This window comes from Scyliorhinus torazame, chromosome 17 (assembly GCF_047496885.1).
Source record: "Scyliorhinus torazame isolate Kashiwa2021f chromosome 17, sScyTor2.1, whole genome shotgun sequence".
Lineage (NCBI taxonomy): Eukaryota > Metazoa > Chordata > Chondrichthyes > Carcharhiniformes > Scyliorhinidae > Scyliorhinus > Scyliorhinus torazame.
In genome coordinates, this window is record NC_092723.1 from 29,771,853 (window position 1) to 29,794,345 (window position 22,493).

Below are 22,493 nucleotides of genomic sequence, written 5' to 3' on the forward strand. Positions count from 1 at the left end.
CCTTCTCTCTAACAAAAACAGCCTCAAGTCCCTCAGCCTTTCCTCATAAGATCTTCCCTCCAGACCAGGCAACATTCTGGTAAATCTCCTCTGCACCTTTTCCAATGCGTCCACATCCTTCCTATAATGCGGCGACCAGAATTGCACGCAATACTCCAAATGCGGCCGCACCAGAGTTTGGTACAGCTGCAACATGACCTCATGGCTCCGAAACTCAATACCTCTACCAATAAAAGCTAACACACCATACGCCTTCTTAACAACCCTCTCAACCTGGGCGGCAACTTTCAGGGATCTATGTACATGGGCACCAAGATCTCTCTGCTCATCCATACTGCCAAGAATCTTACCATTAGCCCAGTACTCTGTCTTCCTGTTATTCCTTCCAAAATGAATCACCTCACACTTTTCTGCATTAAGCTCCATTTGCCACCTCTCAGCCCAGCGCTGCAGCTTATCTATGTCCCTCTGTAACCTTCTACACTGTCCACAACTCCACCGACTTTAGTGTCATCTGCAAATTTACTCACCCATCCTTCTACGCCCTCCTCCAAGTCATTTATAAAAATGACAAACAGCAGTGGCCCCAAAACAGATCCTTGTGGTACACCACTAGTAACTGGACTCCAGTCTGAACATTTCCCATCAACCACCACCCTTTGTCTTCTTCCAGCTAGCCAATTTCTGATCCAGACTGCTAAATCACTCTGAATCCCATGCCTCCGTATTTTCTGCTGTAGCCTACTGTGGGGAACCTTATCAAATGCTTTACTGAAATCCATATACACCACATCAACTGCTTTACCCTCATCCACCTGTTTGGTCACCTTCTCAAAGTACTCAATAAGGTTTGTGAGGCACGACCGACCCTTCACAAAACCGTGTTGACGATCTCTAATCAAATTATTCCTTTCCAGATGATTCTACATCCTATCTCTTATAAACCTTTCCAAGACTTTGCCCACAACTGAAGTAAGGCTCACTGGTCTATAGTTACCGGGGTTGTCTCTACACCCCTTCTTGAACAAGGGGACAACATTTGCTATCCTCCAGTCTTCTGGCACTATTCCTGTAGACAAAGATGACTTAAAGATCAAAGCCAAAGGCTCAGCAATCTCCTCCCTAGCTTTCCAGAGAATCCTAGGATAAATCCCATCCGGCTGTGTGTGCGTGTGTGCACATTCAGCTATTATGCTGCATTTCCTTGCCGTTTACATATTCTCCTAGGTACTTCTGCATTTGTGCGCACGTTGTATATGATGGGATACCTTTTAAATTATTAAATTAATGGGAACAGTGAGAGCAGAAAATTGTAAACAACTCTCCACGTCCTGGATGAGCTTTTGCCCCAGCACACAAATAAACATTTCCAATTTGTTCTCTTAACTGTTCAGAAGTTAATTTCTCCGTCAAACTCCGGGTTGGTGACTGTCTTTTTGAGCATTGGTGGGATTCTGATTAGACTGGCAACTAAGATCATACAATTTCAGAGCACATTTATCAACTGGCGTATGAACAGCATTAGGGATATAAGCAGACATGGCGGTCAAAAAGAGCCCATTTTTTGCGCTTCAGTGACACCCTCATGCACATTTCAGGTAAAATACGTCTCTATGTCTTGTGTCTCTACCCAACTTCCTGGAAATATCAGCTGAAGACAAGGGAATTGTGTTTCCGCTATTAAATTAATTGTACAATGAGTATGATTTGTACAGGGTGGCGCAGTGCTTTGCATTGCTGCCTCCTGGCACTGAGGATCCGGGGCCAGGATTGACCTCGGGTCACCGTCCATGTGGAGTTTGCACATTCTCCCCGTGTTGTGTGGGTCGCACCCCCACTGCCCAAAGATGTGCAGGTAGGTAGATTGGCCATGCTAAATTGCCCCTTAATTGGAAAAAAAGAATTGGGTATTCTAAATTTAGTTTTAAAAAAAAGTGTATGATTTGTACTAAAGCCAACCTCACTTCCTTACTGTCAGGTTATTACCCCAATAATAATAATCTAATAATCTTTATTATTGTCACAAGTTGGCTTACATTAACACTGCAATGAAGCGACTGTGAAAATCCCCTAGTCACCACATTCCGGCGCCTGTTCGGGTACACAGAGGGATAATTCAGAATGTCCAATTCACCTAACAAGCACGTCTTTCGGGACTTGTGATAGGAAACCGGAGCACCCGGAAGAAACCCACGCAGACACGGTGAGATCGTGCAGACTCCGCACAGACAGTGACCCAAACCAGGAACGAACGTGGAACCCTGCCGCTGTGAAGCAACAGTGCTAACCACTGTGCTACCATGCCGCCCTGATGACATGACTATATCAGTCACGAGACAGCTTGCTGAAGGTTACTTTTTTAAAAAATTATCATTTTAATGCAATGTGGGCATCGTAGCCCCACAATTGTTGCCCGTTCCTAATTGCCCGTGAACTGAGTGGCTGGGGCCATTTAGGAGGGCAGTTCAGATCCATCCACATTGCTGTGGATCTGGAGTCACAGATAGACCAGATCAATTTAAGACAGTCCTCCTTCCCTAAAGGGTATCAGTAAGGCACCAATCCCGTTCTTTTGACAACGCTGAATTCTCTGCCCAATTGTGGTTCTCATTACCAGCATTGGGCAGCGGAGAATCCAACCCAATGAGTTTTCAACAGTGATCTGAATTCATTCAGTATAAGTGGTTTACACATTTGATTCCACAACCAGCAGAATTAACATTAGACTCATTTGTTTATGCTAAATTGTACTGCTTTGGCATACACTAATGTTAATTGTTTGGAAACTTCAGCATGAATTACCGCGTATAAATAGACATAATATATTTTTATGTATATTGGCATCGATACTGAGAAAATTCTGGGCCATGTTTTTCCCAACATAAAATGCTGAAACATGGCACAGAAATACTCTTCACCAAACAACAATTACCTACCTTGTTCACAGGAAGGTGGAGGCATAAATGAGTTATTCTCCTTGCATTGAGAGGAAGTCTCGACAAATGGTTTATAGCCAGTGTCACACAAGAAGGTGATTGTTTCATACAAGGCATATACATCTTGCTGATTTGTTATTTTTCCATTAGCAATTTCCATGGGACGTAGGCATCCAGCTGTCAAGACAGAAACGCATTGGTATCAAATAGGTAAAATAATAAATGCAATCATCTTCTCATACAGGAAAAACAATCTCCCTTTGCATATTCAACAGCACAGCCATCAACACCGTGGACCCACTGAGTAGCAGCTTAATTGGACCAGCCAGAGCAGCAACATGACTACCACAGTAGGGTTAATGCTGCATGCAGATTAAGACATTCTATGAGAGGTTGTATAAGGCTCAGCCCCCGGAAGGGAAGGAGGGAATGATGCATTTCCTGGATCAGCTGGAATTCCCGAAGGTGGAGGAACAGGAGAGGGCGGGACTGGGAGCACAGATGGATGTGGAGGAGGTGGTAAAGGGGATTGGGAGCATGCAGGCGGGGAAGGCCCCGGGACCGGATGGGTTCCCGGTGGAATTTTATAGGAAATATATAGACCTACCGGCCCCGCTCTTGACGAGAACCTTTAATGAGGCCAGGGAAAGGGGGAAGTTGCCCCCGACTATGCCGGAGGCGACAATATCGTTACTTTTGAAGAAGGATAAAGACCCGCTGCAGTGTGGGTCCTACAGGCCCATTTCCCTTTTGAATGTAGATGCTAAGCTCCTGGCCAAGGTAATGGCGACGAGGATAGAGGATTGTGTCCCGGGGGTGGTCCATGAGGATCAAACTGGGTTCGTTAAGGGGAGACAGCTGAACACAAACATACGGAGGTTGCTAGGGGTGATGATGATGCCCCCACCAGAGGGGGAGGTGGAGATAGTGGTGGCGATGGATGCCGAGAAAGCATTTGATAGGGTGGAGTGGGACTACCTGTGGGAAGTGTTGAGGAGATTTGTTTTTGGTGAAGGGTTCATTGGATGGGTACAGCTGCTATATAGGGCCCCGGTGGCAAGTGTGATCACGAACAGGCAGAGGTCTGACTACTTCCGTCTTTACAGAGGGACAAGGCAGGGGTGTCCCCTGTCTCTGTTACTGTTTGCATTGGTAATTGAGCACCTGGCCATAGCACTGAGGTGCTCCAGGAAGTGGAGGGGAGTACTCAGGGGAGGAGAAGAACACCGGGTATCATTGTATGCAGATGATTTACAGTTGTATGTTGCAGACCCGGTGGAGGGGATGCCTGAGATAATGCAGACGCTCGGGGAGTTTGGGGAATTCTCGGGGTACAAATTGAACACGGGGAAGAGTGAGTTGTTTGTGGTACATCCGGGGGAGCAGAGCAGGGGAATAGAGGATTTACCGCTGAGGAGGGTAACAAGGGATTTCCGGTACTTGGGGATCCAGATAGCCAGGAGTTGGGGAACCTTACATAGGCTTAATTTAACACGATTGGTGGAACAGATGGAGGAGGATTTTAAGAGATGGGACATGGTGCCCCTGTCACTGGTGGGGAGGGTGCAGGCGGTCAAAATGGTAGTCCTCCCGAGATTCCTTTTTGTGTTTCAGTGCCTCCCGGTGATGGTCACGAAGGCTTTTTTCAAGAAGATCGAGAAAAGCGTCATGCGTTTTGTGTGGGCTGGGAAGACCCCGAGAGTGAGGAGGGGGTTCTTGCAGCGTAGCAGGGAGAGGGGGGGACTGGCACTACCGAGCTTAAGTGAGTACTATTGGGCCGCCAATATTTCAATGGTGTGTAAGTGGATGGGAGAAGGGGAGGGAGCGGCGTGGAAGAGATTGGAGATGGCGTCCTGCAAAGGAACCAGCCTACAAGCACTGGTGACGGCACCGCTGCCGTTCTCCCCGAAGAAATACACCAGAAGTCCAGTGGTGGTGGCATCACTGAAAATTTGGGGGCAGTGGAGACGGCATAGGGGAATGACAGGAGCCTCGGTGCGGTCCCCGATAAGAAATAATCATAGGTTTGTCCCGGGGAGAATAGATGGGGGATTTGGAGCATGGCAGAGAGCTGGGATTGTGCAACTGAGGGATCTGTTCCTGGACGGGACGTTTGCGAGTCTGGGAGCGCTGACGGAAAAATATGGGTTGCCCCAAGGGAATGAATTTCGATACATGCAACTGAGGGCTTTTGCGAGGCAACAGGTGAGGGAATTCCCGCAGCTCCCGACGCAGGGGATTCAGGATAGAGTGATCTCAGGGACATGGGTGGGGGATGGTAGGGTGTCAGATATATACACGGAAATGAGAGATGAGGGGGAGAACATGGTGGATGAGCTGAAGGGAAAATGGGAGGAAGAGCTGGGGGAAGAGATTGAAGAGGGGCGGTGGGCAGATGCCCTACGTAGGGTAAACTCTTCGTCCTCATGCGCCAGGCTTAGCCTGATACAATTTAAGGTTTTGCACAGGGCACATATGACCGGAGCAAGGCTCAGTAAATTTTTCGGGGTAGAGGATAGGTGTGGGAGATGCTCGAGAAGCCCAGCAAACCACACCCACATGTTTTGGTCATGCCCGACACTGCAGGGGTTCTGGGTGGGGGTGGCGAAGGTGCTTTCAAAGGTGGTGGGGGTCCGGGTCGAGCCAGGTTGGGGGCTGGCTATATTCGGGGTTGCAGAAGAGCCGGGAGTGCAGGAGGCGAGAGAGGCTGATGTTTTGGCCTTTGCGTCCCTAGTAGCCCGGCGAAGGATACTGCTTACGTGGAAGGAAGCCAAGCCTCCGGGGGTGGAGACCTCGATAAACGACATGGCAGGGTTTATAAAACTGGAACGGATAAAGTTTGCACTAAGGGATTCGGCTCAGGGGTTCACCAGGCGGTGGCAACCGTTCATTAACTACCTCGCAGAACGATAAAGGAAATGGGAAGGTAACAGCAGCAACCCAGGGGGAGGGGGGGGGGGGGGCTGGGGGGGGGGGGGGGGGCGCCCAGGTGGGTCCTCAGGAGTGTTTTTGTAAAGATATTGGTACTTGGTTATGTATATTGAATTGCTGATTTTATTATTTGGGAGAGCTATTATTTTTGTTATGGCAGTTGCCATTTATTTTTTCTATATTATTTATTTATTTGTTAAAATACGGTCACGGTTATTTATATTGTTTTGCGGTTGTAAAAAGGGGAAAAACATTTGTACTGTTTTGTTTGGCCGAAAAAGTTGAATAAAATATATTATTTAAAAAATGCTGCATGCAGGGAGATGTGCAGCTCACCACATGAACCTTCAAAGTCTTTTCATTCAAAGGCTCAAGGCAAGAAGGTGCTAGAATACTCACCACTCACATAGACTGGAGAAACTGCTTATCGCATCATGGGAGCTTAATTTGAATACATTAATAAAGTCTCTTGCTTGTCCATGGTGGGCCACTCATACTGCTTGAAAGGCAACATTGAGAAAAATGGCAATGGGCATATGGGGTGTTTTGATGATGAACTCTTTGGGCTGGAACCACTGAGCTTCAGGGTGTTGTGTCTGGGGGGGTACCACAAAGATGCACGAGAGGACTTCCACTGGCCACATGTAGGTGGAGGTTGCACGTTGGGTGGCTCCCACTAGAGCTTTCATTTTCTAGACTTTTTCACCCAGTTTTGGGGGGGAATTTTATATGAATGGTCTCCAGTAAAGTTGTGGTAATTAGAGGATGTCAAAAACCCAACGGAACAATCTGGCACAAAAAGAAATGAGCGCTAATCCGTTTGAGAGCTCAGGTTCGGTGTGGAGTTTTGTGGGTGGATAGATGGCGGGGAATAGCTCGCCGGGTGGGGCTGGGCCCATTTCAGTGGACACACTGGCCAAGGTGATGGCAGTGGAGTGTGAGCGCCAGTTTGCCAAACATTTTGAGCAGCATAGGAAGCAGGTGATGGGAAGGCTCAAATGTTGGTGGACGATAGGTTGACCCCGATATTCTCCCCGAGGTGCTCGGAAAGATGTTGACGGTGGTGAGGGAGCATGGAGAGGTGCTGAAAGGGGTGGAGGAGACATTGTCACGGCACAGCAACCAGCACGCTTCGATGGAAGAGGAGTTGCAGAGGGTGGAAGAGAGTAATAAAGGGCTGAGAGCCAAACTGAGGAGTTGGAGAACAGGTCACGGCGGCAGAACCTTCAGATCGTGGTACTGCCTGATGGGCTGGAGGCCAACGGAGTACCTTTCGGGAATGTTCGGCAGGTTGTTGGTGGAGGAGGAGTCATCTCCCTCTTTGAGCTGGATAGGGCCTATCGGTCGCTCCGGCCAAAGCCAAAGGCAAATTCGGCACAACATCGTGGGCCGAAGGGCCTGTTCGGTGCTGTATTTTTCTATGCTCTATGTTCTATCCACCAAGAGTTGTGAAGGAGAAGGTCTTGAGATGGGCCAAGCAGAATCGGGATGTTGTGTGGGAAGGCAGTGTTCGTACATACCAGAACATCATTGTGGAGCTGGTGGGTGGCCTTTAATAGGGTGAAGGCAATACCTTATAAGAGTAATGTGCGGTTCGGAGTTGTCCATCCAGCGAAGTTTAGAGTTACCCATAACTCCAAGCACTATTTGAGATGACGCAGGAGGCAGTGGCATTCGTGAGGGCTGAGGGATTGAGACTGAACTGAGTTTGGACTTTATTTTCTTATGTTGGGCTTGTGAGGAGATTGTTTGGGGATGGTGGGATAATGTGTTGGGGTTTTAGAAGGGCTGGGTGTGGGAGAGGGTTTTGTTGTTTTTTGTACTCGGTATGTGTGGGGAGGGAGCTCTGGCGGGGGCCACCACTCTAGCAAACCTAAGTTGGCTGATGAACGGGAATGAGGTGGGGGAGAGGCCGTGATGGCTGAGCCTGTGTGGGCAGGTTCCGAAGGGCCTGGGAGGTGTGAAGGGTGGGGGGATGGGGAGTATGCTGAGAGGAATGGTTTTGAAAGCAAGTGATTGGGGAGTTTTTGGGAAAGGGGGGGGGGGTGGAGAGGGGTAGCTGGCTAACGGTGACTAGGAATAGGGCTTGATCCCACATCACGGCAGTACTTAGAGGGGATATATCCGAGGGTTCGCCCACTGAGTCTATATGGGTGGAACTGAAAAATAAGAAGGGAGAGATCACCTTGGTAGGACTGTACTACAGGCCCCCAAATAGTCAGCGGGAAATTGAGGAGCAAATACGTAAGGAGATTACAGATAGCTGCAAGAATAATAGGGTGGTAGTAGTAGGGGACTTTAACTTTCCCAACATTGACTGGGACAGCCATAGCATTAGGGGCTTGGATGGAGGGAAAATTGTTGAGTGTATTCAGGAGGAATTTCTCATTCAGTATGTGGATGGACCGACTAGAGAGGGGGCAAAACTTGACCTCGTCTTGGGAAATAAGAAAGGGCAAGTGACAGAAGTGCTAGTGAGGGATCACTTTGGGACAAGTGACCATAACTCCATTGGTTTTAAGATAGCTATGGAGAATGAAAGATCGGGCAGCACGGTAGCATTGTGGATAGCACAATTGCTTCACAGCTCCAGGGTCCCAGGTTCGATTCCGGCTTGGGTCACTGTCTGTGCGGAGTCTGCACGTCCTCCCCGTGTCTGCGTGGGTTTCCTCCGGGTGCTCCGGTTTCCTCCCACAGTCCAAAGATGTGCGGGTTAGGTGAATTGGCCAATGATAAATTGCCCTTAATGTCCAAATTGCCCTTGGTGTTGGGTGGAGGTGTTGAGTTTGGGTAGGGTGCTCTTTCCAAGAGCCGGTGCAGACTCAAAGGGCCGAATGGCCTCCTTCTGCACTGTAAATTCAATGATAATCTATGATTAATCTAGGACAAAGGTTCGGCACAACATCGTGGGCCGAAGGGCCTGTTCTGTGCTGTATTTTCTATGTACTATGTACTATGTCTGGCCAGGACCTACTCAGTTAATGGTATGGCATTGGGGAGAGTTATAGAACAAAGAGATCTAGGAGTACAGGTTCATAGCTCCTTGAAGGTGGAGTCGCAGGTGGACAGGGTGGTGAAGAAGGCATTCAGCATGCTTGGTTTCATTGGTCAGAACATTGAATACAGGAGTTGGGAAGTCTTGTTGAAGTTGTACAAGACATTGGTACGGCCACACTTGGAATACTGTGTGCAGTTCTGGTCACCCTATTATAGAAAGGATATTATTAAACTGGAAAGAGTGCAGAAAAGATTTACTAGGATGTTGCCGGGACTTGATGGTTTGAGTTATAAGGAGAGGCTGGATAGACTGGGACTTTTTTCCCTGGAGCGTAGGAGGCTTAGGGGTGATCTTATTGAGGTCTATAAAATAATGAGGGGCATAGATAAGGTAGATAGTCAACATCTTTTCCCAAAGGTAAGGGAGTCTAAAACTAGAGGGCATAGGTTTAAGGTGAGAGGGGAGAGATTCAGAAGGGCCCAGAGGGGCAATTTCTTCACTCAGAGGGTAGTGAGTGTCTGGAATGGGCTGCCAGAGGTAGTAGTAGAGGCGGGTACAATTGTGTCTTTTAAAAAGCATTTAGATACTTACATGGGTAAGATTGGTATAGAGGGGTATGGGCGCGAATCGGCACTGGTAGATAAGAGAGATATCTTTCAGATGGAGAAGGTGGCGGTGGATCAGGGAGTTAGATACGTTATCATAACGGGCGCTTTGGAGGGGAGGTTGGTGATGTTGGTTAGTGTGTATGCCCCGAATTGGGATGATGAAGGGTTTATGAAGAGGATGTTGGTGGCCTTCCCGAGCCTGGACACATATCAGTTCATTTTAAATGGGGATTTAAATACAGTGTTGCATCCGAAGATGGATCAATCTAAGCTGCACTCGTTGACCTCTTTGTGGTGATTGACATTTCAGATCATGTTCCGCCTTTGGTGGATGTGGTCCTGGAGAAGTGCCATGCACAAGAGGCTGTCGTGGGGGCTGGATGTGGGGCTGCTTGTGGATCTGAGTTTTTGTGTGAGGATGGGAAAGGTTATTGAAAGTTATGTGGGATTTAATAAGAATGGGAAGGTCTCTCTGTTGGTGATTTGTGAGGCACTGAAGATGGTGGTAAGAGGCAAGGTCGTCTCGTTAAAGGCGCAGGTGGTTAGGGAGGCAAGAGAGGAATAGCAGTGGCTAGTAGATTGGAGGCTGATGGGAAGTATGCAGAAGATACTACTACTGAGATTTTGGTCAATAGAAAGGAACTGCAGACACAGTCCTTTTGTCTGCAGTTAAAGCGGTACACCAGTTGAGGCAGGCCAAGGGTGTGGTCTACAAGTATGGACAGAAGGCCAGTCGCTTGCTGGCAGGACAGCTCCACCGGCAGGCAGCCTCACAAGAGATTGTTCAGGACTGGATGGGCGAGGGGGTTGGTGGCGGCACCCGGAGAAGGTGAATAGGGCATTTGAGGAGTTTTATAAGAGGTTGTATCGGTCGGAGCCTCCGGGAGAGGAGTTGGATATGAGGGAGTAATTGCAGGGGCTGGAGTGTCCTAAAGACAGAGAGGAGGGCAGGGTTGGAGGAGCCAGTGGGGATTGAGGTAGTTCAGACGGCGATTGGGAAGATGCAAAGGGTGAAGCACCAGGGCTGGATGGGTTCCTGGTGGAATTATATAAGAGGATTTTGGGTAGGCTGTTGGTGGAGATGTTTGAGGGTGCGATGGTTAAGTGGGCGCTCCTGGAGGTGATGGGACAGGCATCTATTTTGCTGTTTTAAAACGAATAAGCACCCAGTAGAGTCTGGGCGTATCGGCCAATATGCCTGTTAAATGTGGATGGCAAGATTCTTGCCAAAGTGTTGGCGCTTAGATTAGAGGAGTGCCTTCCATAGGTGACTGGGGAGGATAAGATGGGGGTTGTAAAGGGTAGGCAGTTGGCCTCCAATGTGTGGCGCTTGCTAAACGCGGTGCTCTCCCAATCAGAAGGCGGGGAGCTGGAGGTGGCGTATTTGTTTGAGTTGTTAGAGCAGTTTGGGATTGGGCCTAAGTTTGTGGCAAGGGTCAAATTGTTACATAAGGAACCAAAGGCGAATGTATGTACAAATGAGGTGATCGTGGGATATCTTCAGCGACATAGGGGAATGAGACAGGGGTGTTCCAGTTTTTTGTTGCGCTGGCAATAGAACACATAGCCATTGCGCTGAGGTCCTCAGATAAGTGGAGGGGGGTGGGGGGAGGTGGAGCATTGGGTGTCCGTGTATGCTGACGATCTTTTGTTGTATGTTTCTAACCCGGGTCCCATGGTGGGGCTGCTTAGGCGATTTGGTTTTTTTCTGGGATACAAACTGAATTTGGATAAGAGTGAGTGTTTTTTGGTTTTCTCTGCAGGGACGCGAGCTGGCTTTGGGGGATTGCCGTTTCATATGGCCATGACTCGCTTCAGGTACCTGGGCGTGCTGGTGGCTCGAAGCTGGGCCCAGCTCCATAAATTGAATTTTACAAGCCTGGTGGACAGGGTCAAGACAGATTTGTTGAGGTGGGACAGTCTCCCCTTGTCATTGGCAGGCCGGGTGCAGGCGGTAAAGATGAATATCTTGCCGCGGTTTTTATTTTTATTCCAGTACTTACCTGTCTTTTTGGCAAAAGTGTTTTATGGGGGTGTAATGATTGATTTTGTCGCTTGTATGGGCGGGTAAGTTGGCGAGGATTTGGAATAGGGTGCTTCAGAGACGGCGACAGTCAGGGGTTTGGCTCTTCCGAATCTAATGTATTATTATTGGGCGGCGAATGCCAAGAAGATGCGGGGCTGAGGTAGGAAGCTGGAGGCAATGTGGTGAGGATGGAGATAGGGGGTCGGGGTAACAGCGCTGCTTCCGTTTGGCAAGGGAAATACTCAGGTTATCCAGTGGTGGCAGCCACGCTGAAGATATGGAGGCAATTTCGGCAACATTTTAAGTTAGGGGTTGGGTTGAAGCTGATGCCAGTTCGAGAAAATTCTGGGCGAGATTCTCCGACCCACCGCCGGGTCGGAGAATCGCCGGGGCCTGGTGTGAATCCCAACCCCGCTGGTTGCCAAAGTCTCCGGCACCAGATATTCGGCGGGGGCAGGAATCGCACCTCGCCGGTTGGCAGGCTCCCCCGCGCGATTCTCCGGCCCGGATGGGCCGAAGTCCCGCCGCTAAAATGCCTCTCCCGCCGGCGTAGATTAAACCACCTACCTTACCGGCGGGACAAGGCGCACGGGCGGGCTCCGGGGTCCTGGGGGGGGGGCGCGGGGCGATCTGGCCCTGGGGGGTGCTCCCACGGTGGCCTGGCCCGTGATCGGGGCCCACCGATCTGCGGGCGGGCCTGTGCCATGGGGGCACTCTTTCCCTTCCGCCTCCGCCACGGTCTCCACCATGGCGGAGGCGGAAGAGACTCCCTGCAATGCGCATGCGCGGGAATGCCGTCAGCGGCTGCTAGCGTTCCCGCGCATGCGCCGCCCGGAGATGTCATTTCCGCGCCAGCTGGCAGGGCACCAAAGGCCTTTTCCGCCAGCTGGCGGGGCGGAAATTCGTCCGGCGCCGACCTAGCCCCTTAAGGTTGGGGCTCGGCCACCAAAGATGTGGAGCATTCCACACCTTTGGGGCGGCGCGATGCCCGACTGATTTGCGCCGTTTTGGGCGCCAGTCGGCGGACATCGCGCCGTTTCCGGAGAATTTCGCCCTTGAGCCAGCGAGACTGGATGCTGGGTTTCGGGGATGAGAGGAGCGGGGCATGATGGAAATGAAGGACTTATTTTTGGAAGGACGGTTTGCGAGTTTGTAGTTGATGGAGAAGTTTGAAATTCCGTGGGGGAGGCCTTTAGGTATATGCAGGTGTGGGACTTTGCAAGGAAGGTTTTCTAGTGGAGACCCCTCAGCCCGTTGCTGGAGGGGATGTTGTTGGTGATGGGGTTGGAGAGAGGGGTCATCTCGGCAATTTATGGGAAGATTTTGGAGGAGAATGCGGCGTCACTGGAGGGGGTTAAAGCCAAGTTGGAGGAGGACTTGGGGGGTGTCATTGGAGGAGGGGCTGTGGTGCGAGGTGTTGCGGAGGGTGAATGCCTCAACCTCGTGTGCAAGGCTGGGGGCAATACAGTTAAAGGTGGTGCACAGAGCACACCTGTTGTGGTCGAACCGGTTATTTGAGGGGGTGGAGGACACTTGCCAGCGGTGTGGGAGGGGTCCGGCCAAAGGTACACATGCCCGAAGTTGGAGAAATTTTGGAGGTCGTTTTTCAGCACCATGTCAGTGATCCCAGGTAAGGTTTGCATGGAAATTGCCCGGGAAATGCAAACTTTCCCTGTGCAAATGCACTAGGAGCTGTCCAAACCTACGCCTTAAGTCATGAACTTCAAATGGTTCTAACCGTTTCACATCAATAGTTACCCAGAAAAAGTTAGAAGAATTTAAACCATTTTAGTTTCTCGGTAACTATTCTACAGACCCACACATACCAGTCCCCCCCCCCATTAACGGGATGCCCCCAGTCCAATGGATCCCCAGTGGACCCTCCCCATCCTCCAATCCAATTACCTTTCCACAAGGGACCCCCCCCCCCCCCCCCCCCCCCCAGGGGATCTTCCCACCTCCCATGGAACCTCCCCATCCCCAAAATCCCAGGTGTCTCTTCCTGACTAACTCCCGACTATTGCCACCCCTCGTGAATGCCCGCTATCCACTGACTGCTCGAGCCCTTGCCCCCAAGTTCTAACCACTCACCGGACATACCTATATTCTCCCTGGCATGTAATGACTGGGCGTTTAAGCTTAGCTGATTGGAGGCAGCCAGTGCCATTAAATGGGTGCGTGACATCCTTGCCTCTGATTCTCCAGGCCTTTGGAATGCGCTGCCCTGCACAAATTCTCATCTGGCCTGTGTATGAAGGGCAGGCGAGGCTGGATTCAGGAGCCTTCCAGCTAAGAAAATAGGAGCAGGGGTGGCAATTCGACTCTGTTGGAGTTCAGGCTCTTCTTTTTTTTTTAGTGCTTATAAACAACACCCAATTCCCACTGTATGCTAAGAATCTTTAAAAATATTCTGTTGTTACGTTTAGTAAATGGTTGCTCACTTAATTTGCAGGTTGGTGGCAGTGGCAAAAATCTGTTGTTCTCAGTGCATTCAATGACATTGTCGCCTTCAAGTCTATAACCTTTTTTGCATCTGTAGGTTATTGTTTCACGATATTTGTATCTGAATCCAAATCCTGCTACAATTTCTCCATGGGCAGGCATTTGTGGGCGAGCACATTGGACATCTGCCAAGAAAGCAATGCTTTAGTATAAGCTGCAGTGTGTGCACAGTGACAGATCTTTACGACTTCTGATTCTCTCTGATGGAAGGTAACATTTATTTTTGAAAAAAGTTTGCAATTTCATCAGTTCAAACAATGTACACTTAAAATTATACATTTAGCAATTTGTACGCAAACAATTTGCACTTTAAGCTACCTGGCAACATATTGATCCTCCTTCCAGTTGACTGAAATCTCCTGTAGTGCTTTGAAATCTTTGCAGTGGTTGCAGTCAAATTTAATCATATAGGTGACATTCGGCCTACATTCTTTATGCAGGGTCTATAGCGAAGCAAACCAAACCTAGGAGTTTTCCTTAGATTGCTCTGGAGCAGCTAACAGTGATCATGTAATGTTTGTTTTCTCAAATTTAGAGTACCCAATTACTTTTTCTCCAATTGAGGGGCAATTTAGCGTGGCCAATCCACCTAACCTGCACATCTTTGGGTTGTGGGGGTGAAACCCACGCAGACATGGGGAGTCTGGGTCACACGGACTGTGACCCAGGGCCGGGATTCGAACCCGGGTCCTCAGAGCCACAGTCCCAGTACTAACCATTGCGTCACGTGCCGCCCATGATCATAAAATGTTAATGTGCAGAGGATCTGCACGGCAAGAGTAACTGGTCAACATGAGTGATCTCAACACTACGCTGAAGAAAACAGCAGGTCAGATGGCAGGAAACTTTTACCAGGGCACACACTGGTGCAAATTCTGCAATTGGTGGGAGGCAACAAAAATCAATCCTTAATCTCCTCAGAGAATCGTTGTGCAACTGTACCGATTACACTTCACTGCACGTACCGAGGAAGTGGGTGAATAAAGGAAAGGTGCAGAATTCAGCTGCCTCATCATTTTGACTTCACTCCTTTATGCACAGCGAGTGATGGATGCGTGAAGGATGATAAGAGGCGTCACAGAGCACTTGGGCTAATGAAGGGACCAATGAGGTGGGATCTCACAAGGAGGTGGAAAGTATGAAGAAAAGGCTGTGGCTGGAATTTTCCAGCCCTTCCCGCAGGTGGGATCTCCTGGCCCTGCGGATGGCGACCCGGGACCCCCCCCCATTCCACCTTCCAGTATATTCCCCCGGGCTGAGGGTCCCCGTAGACATTGGTGGGACTGAAGGATTCCACTGCTAGTGGGCCACCCCCGCTGCCAGAAAGTACAAATGGACATGGGGGGGGGGGGGGGGGGGGGGAGGAGAATCCAACACCACCCACCCCACCCCCCCAGTGTATGTCATCCTCAAATGTTTTGGCCTTGCATGGTCAATCCTCTCAATATCTCTATCTTTGTTTTGTCAATTGCTGTCCAACTGCTTTGGAATTTAGGATTTCTACTACATTCATGGCACGTTATGAGAGAAAGTACTTCCTTTAGTGGATAATTCTCCTGCTTTTCAAATACAGATACTGTGGCACCTCAACTGTGTGGAGAGGTCTGAATGGCAATCGGGCAATTATTGGGACAGTGAAAGGGGCAACTGCAACGGGATTATGATACTATGGAACATGGATCACAAGGACTAACGGTAAGAAGGGACTTGATGTGCTGTTCTTCTGTCACACAGATCAATGGTTGACCAGAAATGTGAGCCTCCAAGTGACAGCATCTGTGGAACTCTTTGCCGCAGAAGGCTGTAGAAGTCAAATCACTGAGTGCCTTTAACACAGAGATAGTTCTCGATTAATAAAGGGATCAGGGGCTACAGGAATGAGAAAAATATCAGCCATGATTGAATGGCGGAGCAGACCCGATGGGCCGAGTGGCCTAATTCTGCTCCTATGTCTTATGGTCTTATTAGACATCCTAACATACACCCATAGGAAAATGGAAGACGTGTTGGAGGAGAGTGGAAAGTTGGTGGAATTATTCCCAATGAATATTCCAATGCACGTAATCCAAAATATATCTGGGAGCCAATGTAACGTGAGCAAAAACATCTAGGTAGTGAAGGTCAACCCTTTGAGGCTTCCAGTTTTACATGAAAAGAGTCATCCACATGAATTCTGATCCCTTTGTTCCAGGAGAGAGGGGGGGAGAAAACACGTGGCAAAGTGATCGAATGATGGCGAAGAGGAAGGGGCCTAAGACCAGATATAAATATGGGGTGGTGAGAGAATTAAACACAGAGGGATGGGAAGAGGCATGAGCGATTCATAGGAGGAGATGGAGAATGATGATCAACCAGCATTGTGGTGACCCTGGGTAAAATGAGACAAGCCGGAAGAAAAATAAAGAGTTTAGTACCTTTGCATACAGGTGGCGGGTTGCTCCACTCTCCAGACTCTGTACAAACAAGTTCCTCTGCTCCAATCACTGAATAGTCACCAGTGCACGAAAATTGTGCTACCATTCCATTTTCCCAGTCATCTCTATTGAACGGTGTTGGAATTATCATATTATTTATGGGTTGAAAACCATTACATTTGACAGCTGGAGATAAAAGAAATTTAGTTAATGTTCTGAGAAGGCTGCTAGATCAAAACTTTCTCGCAAAATTCCAAGGCAGGGGAGTGGGGAGGCAACAGCAATATAAGGCAAGTGAGGAGTGTGGACATGGGGCCAGGACTAGTATCCACTCCTGTGTTTTTTCTGAAAGCAGGTCTGATCCACAAGGAGCTGGTGCTTTTTGCTCCCTCTGTTGCATCCTGATATCATAGAGAGGCAACACTGACAGAATAGCATACCCCCCACTGGAACTCCTGCCAGTTCTGCCTATTCTGTGACAAAGTGAAAGGCACACTTGCAAATGAGGGCCTAATATTTGTAACTAAGGCATTTGACTGAGCAATTGTCTACTGATAACCAAGTGGCAAGAGGGCAATTGATAGGGAGGCTTCTTAATAGAAAAATAATCTCCAACCACACGGCCCAGAGCAAGGTGTTACTCTTGAGGTTCCTTGACCCTGGTTGGCTGGATGGTCAGGTAGTATTGTAACTGGCATAGCCTTTTATACTAATACTTCGGGACAGGGACAATGCCTTGTCAGACTGCGTCCTCCACTGAATGTTGGAAAGCAGATCGGATGAACACTTCGGGAAATTTTACCCTTTTCACCTTCATGGATTAAAACAACTCGGGGCATCACAGGGTAAAACATATGAGTGACTTTTCATGATTGCACACAGAATTTCCTGATCTGCAGTGAACCAATTGTCCAGGCCAACAGATGTTAATAGAACAATTCCATTATCAATAATGGAAAGGGCTAAACGTGTGATCATTGTGGATAAAAGCCCCATGAACAGGCTACGAAGCTGATAATTTATTATTTGGTGTCAGTCGTACCGCTGCATATTGTGAGCACTGCTGCCCTGCATTATCATTCACTGAGGTCAACTCAGTGTCCGCTGTGCTCTCTAATGTGAACTGGAAGCTCCTCTGTTGTTGACTTCCTGTGCACCTGATGGATACTAGAATCATATACATCCTGCCAAGGAGATTATACCCACATCGTGGGGGGGTCGAGCACCTGATCAGTGTTTCAGATATTCAGCTGTAATAAAAATAATTGGGCACTGCATAGGTAGCATGATCGCCATATTGCATTAATTTACATAGACCAATCTTGTGATCTCATCTATTTGCACTTGTTCCTTTGTTTCCACCAAATTAATCACTTCTGGTTTGTTGCATTTCCAAAAATTTACTTTCTTAAAATTGCACACCCCATCTGTTACAGGTACCTGGTTCCTCAGGGTACCGTAAGTGCGCACTATCTATATAGGAGTTGCTGCCTCTGTCACTGCAAAACACACCACAAGACAAATGTATTTACCCATATTTAATTATGGGATGTGAGTATCACTGGTACAGCCAGCATTAGCTGCTCAGCCCTAATCTCCCTCAATAACATAAGTGAGCAGTATGCACCTTATGCAGTCACTGGTATACAGGACAAGGAAAACTGTACCCCCATGCACTCAAGCAAGAGAATCCTGCACACAGAGCGATATTCACAAAATGGCTATGGCAGACGTTAACGGTGTTGTCAGCAGCAGTCATGTAGCGGTACAACTGGCACCTACCAATCCAATGTCAGCTCCGTAGTCTGTTTATGGTGTGCTTTTGCAGGTACCTGCCCTCCCGCGGCATGTTTTCCAGTGGCAGAGGTCTCGCCATTGGCTGATGGTGGCATGTTCCAGTGCCACCGATGTCAACGTGGTTTTGTGTTATTCGCTGGTTGAGGTGCCGCGGAACCTGCCACTGTGGGTGAAGGGGGGGGGGAGGCGGGGGCGGTTTGCCATTGGAAGGACTGGACTATGCCGCCAGTGGGAAGGGATGTAAAATTCAATCCATGGTGGTCGCACACCTGGCTCTTTCCATAATGGATAATGGAATAGTTCCCTCGACATAAAATGGGCTGGTAAACTGATCCAGGAGGGAACAGAGACTTGCTGCCGGAATCAGGGAGAGGGAGTAATGTGCGGGATTCTCCGGGTCCCCCAGCCGCGTGTTTCTCAGCTGTGCGCTGTTCTCTCTGGCGGTGTGATTCTATACTCCTGCCACTTGTCAATGGGATTTCCCATTGAAGCCACCCCAAGCCGGCGGGAAACCTGCAGACAGGATAAGCGGCTGGTGGGAAAAGTGAATCGCAAATGACGGAGAATTCGGTCAATATGTTTCACACTGTGCGGTGTCCATCAGCAGTATGCATTCTGCGAATGTTCAGCTGCTTTGCAAATATGGAATCGGACAAGTTAATGCCCAAACCCTTGAAAGCTGCCACAATTGTTGTGGGGTGGGAAGCTTATCTAATGTAGCTGCACTCCAAAGGGCAGCTAGGCCTTCGTCAGGTTGAGCCTGATGCCTGAATTATACTGGGCGGGGAAAAGGAGCCCAACCCCACCATCTAACTCTATCAACCTAAAATTATATTCCTTTCTCCATCATGCTGACCACTCCCTGGGTAAAGTTCTACCTGAATTCCCTACTGGATTTATTAGTGACAGGTATCATTTTTGTACTTCCAAATGGCATTGAAAAAGGTAAGCTTGTGCAACAATTCACAAGAGCTTCAGAACATGTAAAATAGAAGCTCAAGTAGGCCCTGTGAGCCTACCTAACCTTTGGACACTAATACCAATCCACATCAACTTAATAGAAAGTTTTAATTACATTCAGACAGGAAAGCAAGTCCCCAAGAAACAAGAAACCATTGCTTACAGTCACATTGTGGAATTTTGCCGGCCCAACCATGAACATCACAGGTGCGTTCACTGCGACCAACCATTATGTACCTAAATGGAAAGCAAACCACTCAAGAGTAAGCAAAATAAAACCTACCCATTCTCAGATCCAAAGCCAAAGGTCAAATTGAACACTCGACGCAGCACCTAAGCACCAAATTTCTGCGTGGCAAACACATGGTTTTAAGTCAGGTGGGAATTTTACTGAAGGCCCATGAGCTGGGCTTGAACCTGAAAACACTGGTTCTTGGCCTGTGCGACTAGATTGGGAGAAGCCCCGTAATTCTTTGGGATGTGGTTAGGGAAAGGGTATTCCTAGGCTAGATGTCCTGTGCCCCAAGCCTGGAGTTCACTCGTTAGCCTACAATGGGCAGGAGGAGGCCTACTCACCTGGTGACTGATTGACTGACAGAATTGGAGCCTGCCTGAGACTTGGCCTGGACCCCTGAAATGTTAGAATATTTTCTCCTCAGTCCCCATTTAAAGGAATTCTAGTGCTAGGAGCATGACACCCCCAAATGTAGCCTTCTGGAGCTGCAGTAACTATGCATTGCATGGTGACAAGCACCTAAGATACATCCATCATGTTGCACCTACCCATCAGAAATACTGGAATTGCACAGCTGTCCTTATTCAATATGGTGGGCCGCACACTTCCTATCTGCCATTTTTGGGCCTTAGATTATCATAGATTATCATAGAATTTACAGTGCAGAAGGAGGCCATTCAGCCCATCGAGTCTGCACCAGCCCTTGGAAAGAGCACCCTACTTAAGCCCCACACCTTCACCCTATCCCCTTCATCCCCGTAACTCAACTTGACCTTTTTTGGAGACTAAGGGCAATTTAGAATGGCCAATCCACCTAACCTGCACATCTTTGGACTTGTGGGAGGAAACCGGAGCACCCGAAGGAAACCCACGCAGACACGGGGAGAACGTGCAAACTCCACACAGACAGTGATGTTCTAGATGTTCTAGTCTAGATGTTCTCATAACATCTAGACTATAAGCAAAGTGCCCAATTTCTGGGCCTTTTTTGTCTTCTGATTTGGAAGTAAATTTGTAAATTAGTTTTGGGAAATGAGGATAACCTCAGGAGCTGACATAGTGCAGCTATTATAAAAGTATGAAAACAGAATGATTATTATGGAGAATTATTATGGAGGACAGATAGGAAAGCTCAATAAAGTCCACAAACCAGATCAGCCATGAGCTTATCGCAGGCTAGAACGGTTGAATAGCCTACTCCTGCTCCTAAGTCATGACTTCATTCACAGCGTTTTTAAGACAATTTAAATAAAACAATTAAATTCATCTATGTACTGCATAATTACCCACGGTTACAGTAAAATGTAGCTGTATTTCCAAATGTAACACTTCCCGCTTCATAATATCCATTCAACAGTTCCCCTGGATTGCCGCAGGATTTTGCTACATATAGAGAAAAAAAATGAGAATGTTGATAGGTTACAGATACCAATTCAACCTTTCGATACAATTTGTAATGGACAACGTCAAGGTTCTTTATTCTGATGAACGGAAGTACTGCATAATTTTAATGGTATCTGATGCACGATCAATAACCTCAGAAACAAGATTGGAGACAATTGAAGGTTTTAATACGCTGGATGTTTCCCCCAGCAGCGCAGGTACAGAAGAAAGCTGCTGGGGCGGCACGGGCTCTTATACCCTACCTTGCAGGGCGGAGCTAACATACAAGCTTAACCAACGGAACAAGTACATTCTCCACCAATGATATTCCGGCATTACCAGGTACCGTAATCCTCCTAACACAGACTACCACATTCACCCCCTGTTAAAAAAGTCGATCTTGTCGTTTTTTATCTTGACCCGCTGTGCATTATCGAACATGAAAGCAACCGACCGTTGGTCAGTGAGGCGAGTTAATCTCCTCCCGGCCAGGTAATGCCTCCAATGTTGCACAGCTTCTACTATGGCCTGGGCCTCCTTTTCGACTGAGGAATGGCAGATTTCGGAGGTGTGGAGGGTGCCTGAGAAGAAGGCCACGGGTCTGCCCGCTTGGTTGAGGGTGGCTACCAGAGCTACGTCGGGCGCATCGCTCTCGACCTGGAAGGGGAGGGACTCGTCGATGGCGTGCATCGTGGCCTTTGCAATATCTGCTTTGGTGCGGCTGAAGGCCTGGCGGGCCTCTGTCGACAGGGGAAAAACTGTGGATTGGATCAGTGGACGGGCCTTGTCCGCATAGTTGGGGACTCACTGGGCATAGTAGGAAAAAAAACCTGGGCAGCGCTTCAGGGCCTTGGAGCAGTGTGGGAGGGGGAACTCCATAAGGGGGCGCATGCGTTCAGGGTCAGGGCCTATAACTCCATTACGCGCTATGTAGCCGAGGATGGCTAGGCGGTCGGTGCTGAACATGCATTTATCCTTGTTATATGTGAGGTTAAGGATTTTTGCGGTCTGGAGGAATTTTCGGAGGTTGGTGTCGTGACCCTGCTGGTCGTGGCCACAGATGGTGACATTATCGAGGTACGGGAATGTGAGGGGGGGTATAGGGCCGCCGAATTTGAAAGTTAGGCTTTGGAGGTTGCACTGAAAATCCAACCCTAGGAGTGTGGATGCACAGAGGTGAGGAAGGACGTAGAGTCGGTAGTTTTTGAACTCCCTTCCCTGGTCTGTGAGGTTAGCTGCACAAAACCCCTTGATCTCTACTGAGTGAGATCCGGAGGCCAGGGAGATTTTTTGATGAATGGGGTGGATGGGGAGAGAACAGCATCTTACCGTGTCGGGGTGTATGAAGCTCTCCGAGCTCCCAGCGTCGATTAGGCAGGACGTTTCATGCCCATTTATAAGCACCGTTGTCGTAGCAGTCGATAGTGTTCGGGGCCGAGACTGGTCCAGGGTCACCGAGGCTACTCGTGGCAGCAGTTGAATGTTTTCTTCGGGCGGTGTGTGGTCAGCCGAACTGGGGTCCTGGGAGCCCATCCAAGATGGCGGCGGCCATTGGTCGCACATGGCTGGAGGTGCACAAAATGGTGGCGCCCATCCATTGCATGTGGCGTCCGCGGGACAAGATGGCGGCGTCCGGAGGCCGTACGTGGCCCTGGAGAAGGAAGATGGTGGCGCCCGCTAGCCGCACGGGGACCGTGGAGAGG

General features: G+C 48.9%; 1 protein-coding gene across 1 annotated transcript in view; it reads right to left on the reverse strand.

Moving 5' to 3' along the window:
- LOC140393811 (C4b-binding protein alpha chain-like) overlaps window positions 1–22,493 on the reverse strand; it is an 82,156-nt gene that overhangs the window by 42,045 nt on the left and 17,618 nt on the right. The window contains exons 4-8 of the mRNA XM_072480279.1: window positions 20,694–20,790; window positions 19,336–19,409; window positions 16,416–16,601; window positions 13,941–14,126; window positions 2,937–3,113 (exon numbers count right to left, since the gene is read on the reverse strand). Of these exons, the coding sequence (XP_072336380.1) occupies window positions 2,937–3,113; window positions 13,941–14,126; window positions 16,416–16,601; window positions 19,336–19,409; window positions 20,694–20,790 (720 nt within the window). The remainder of the gene's footprint in view (window positions 1–2,936; window positions 3,114–13,940; window positions 14,127–16,415; window positions 16,602–19,335; window positions 19,410–20,693; window positions 20,791–22,493) is intronic.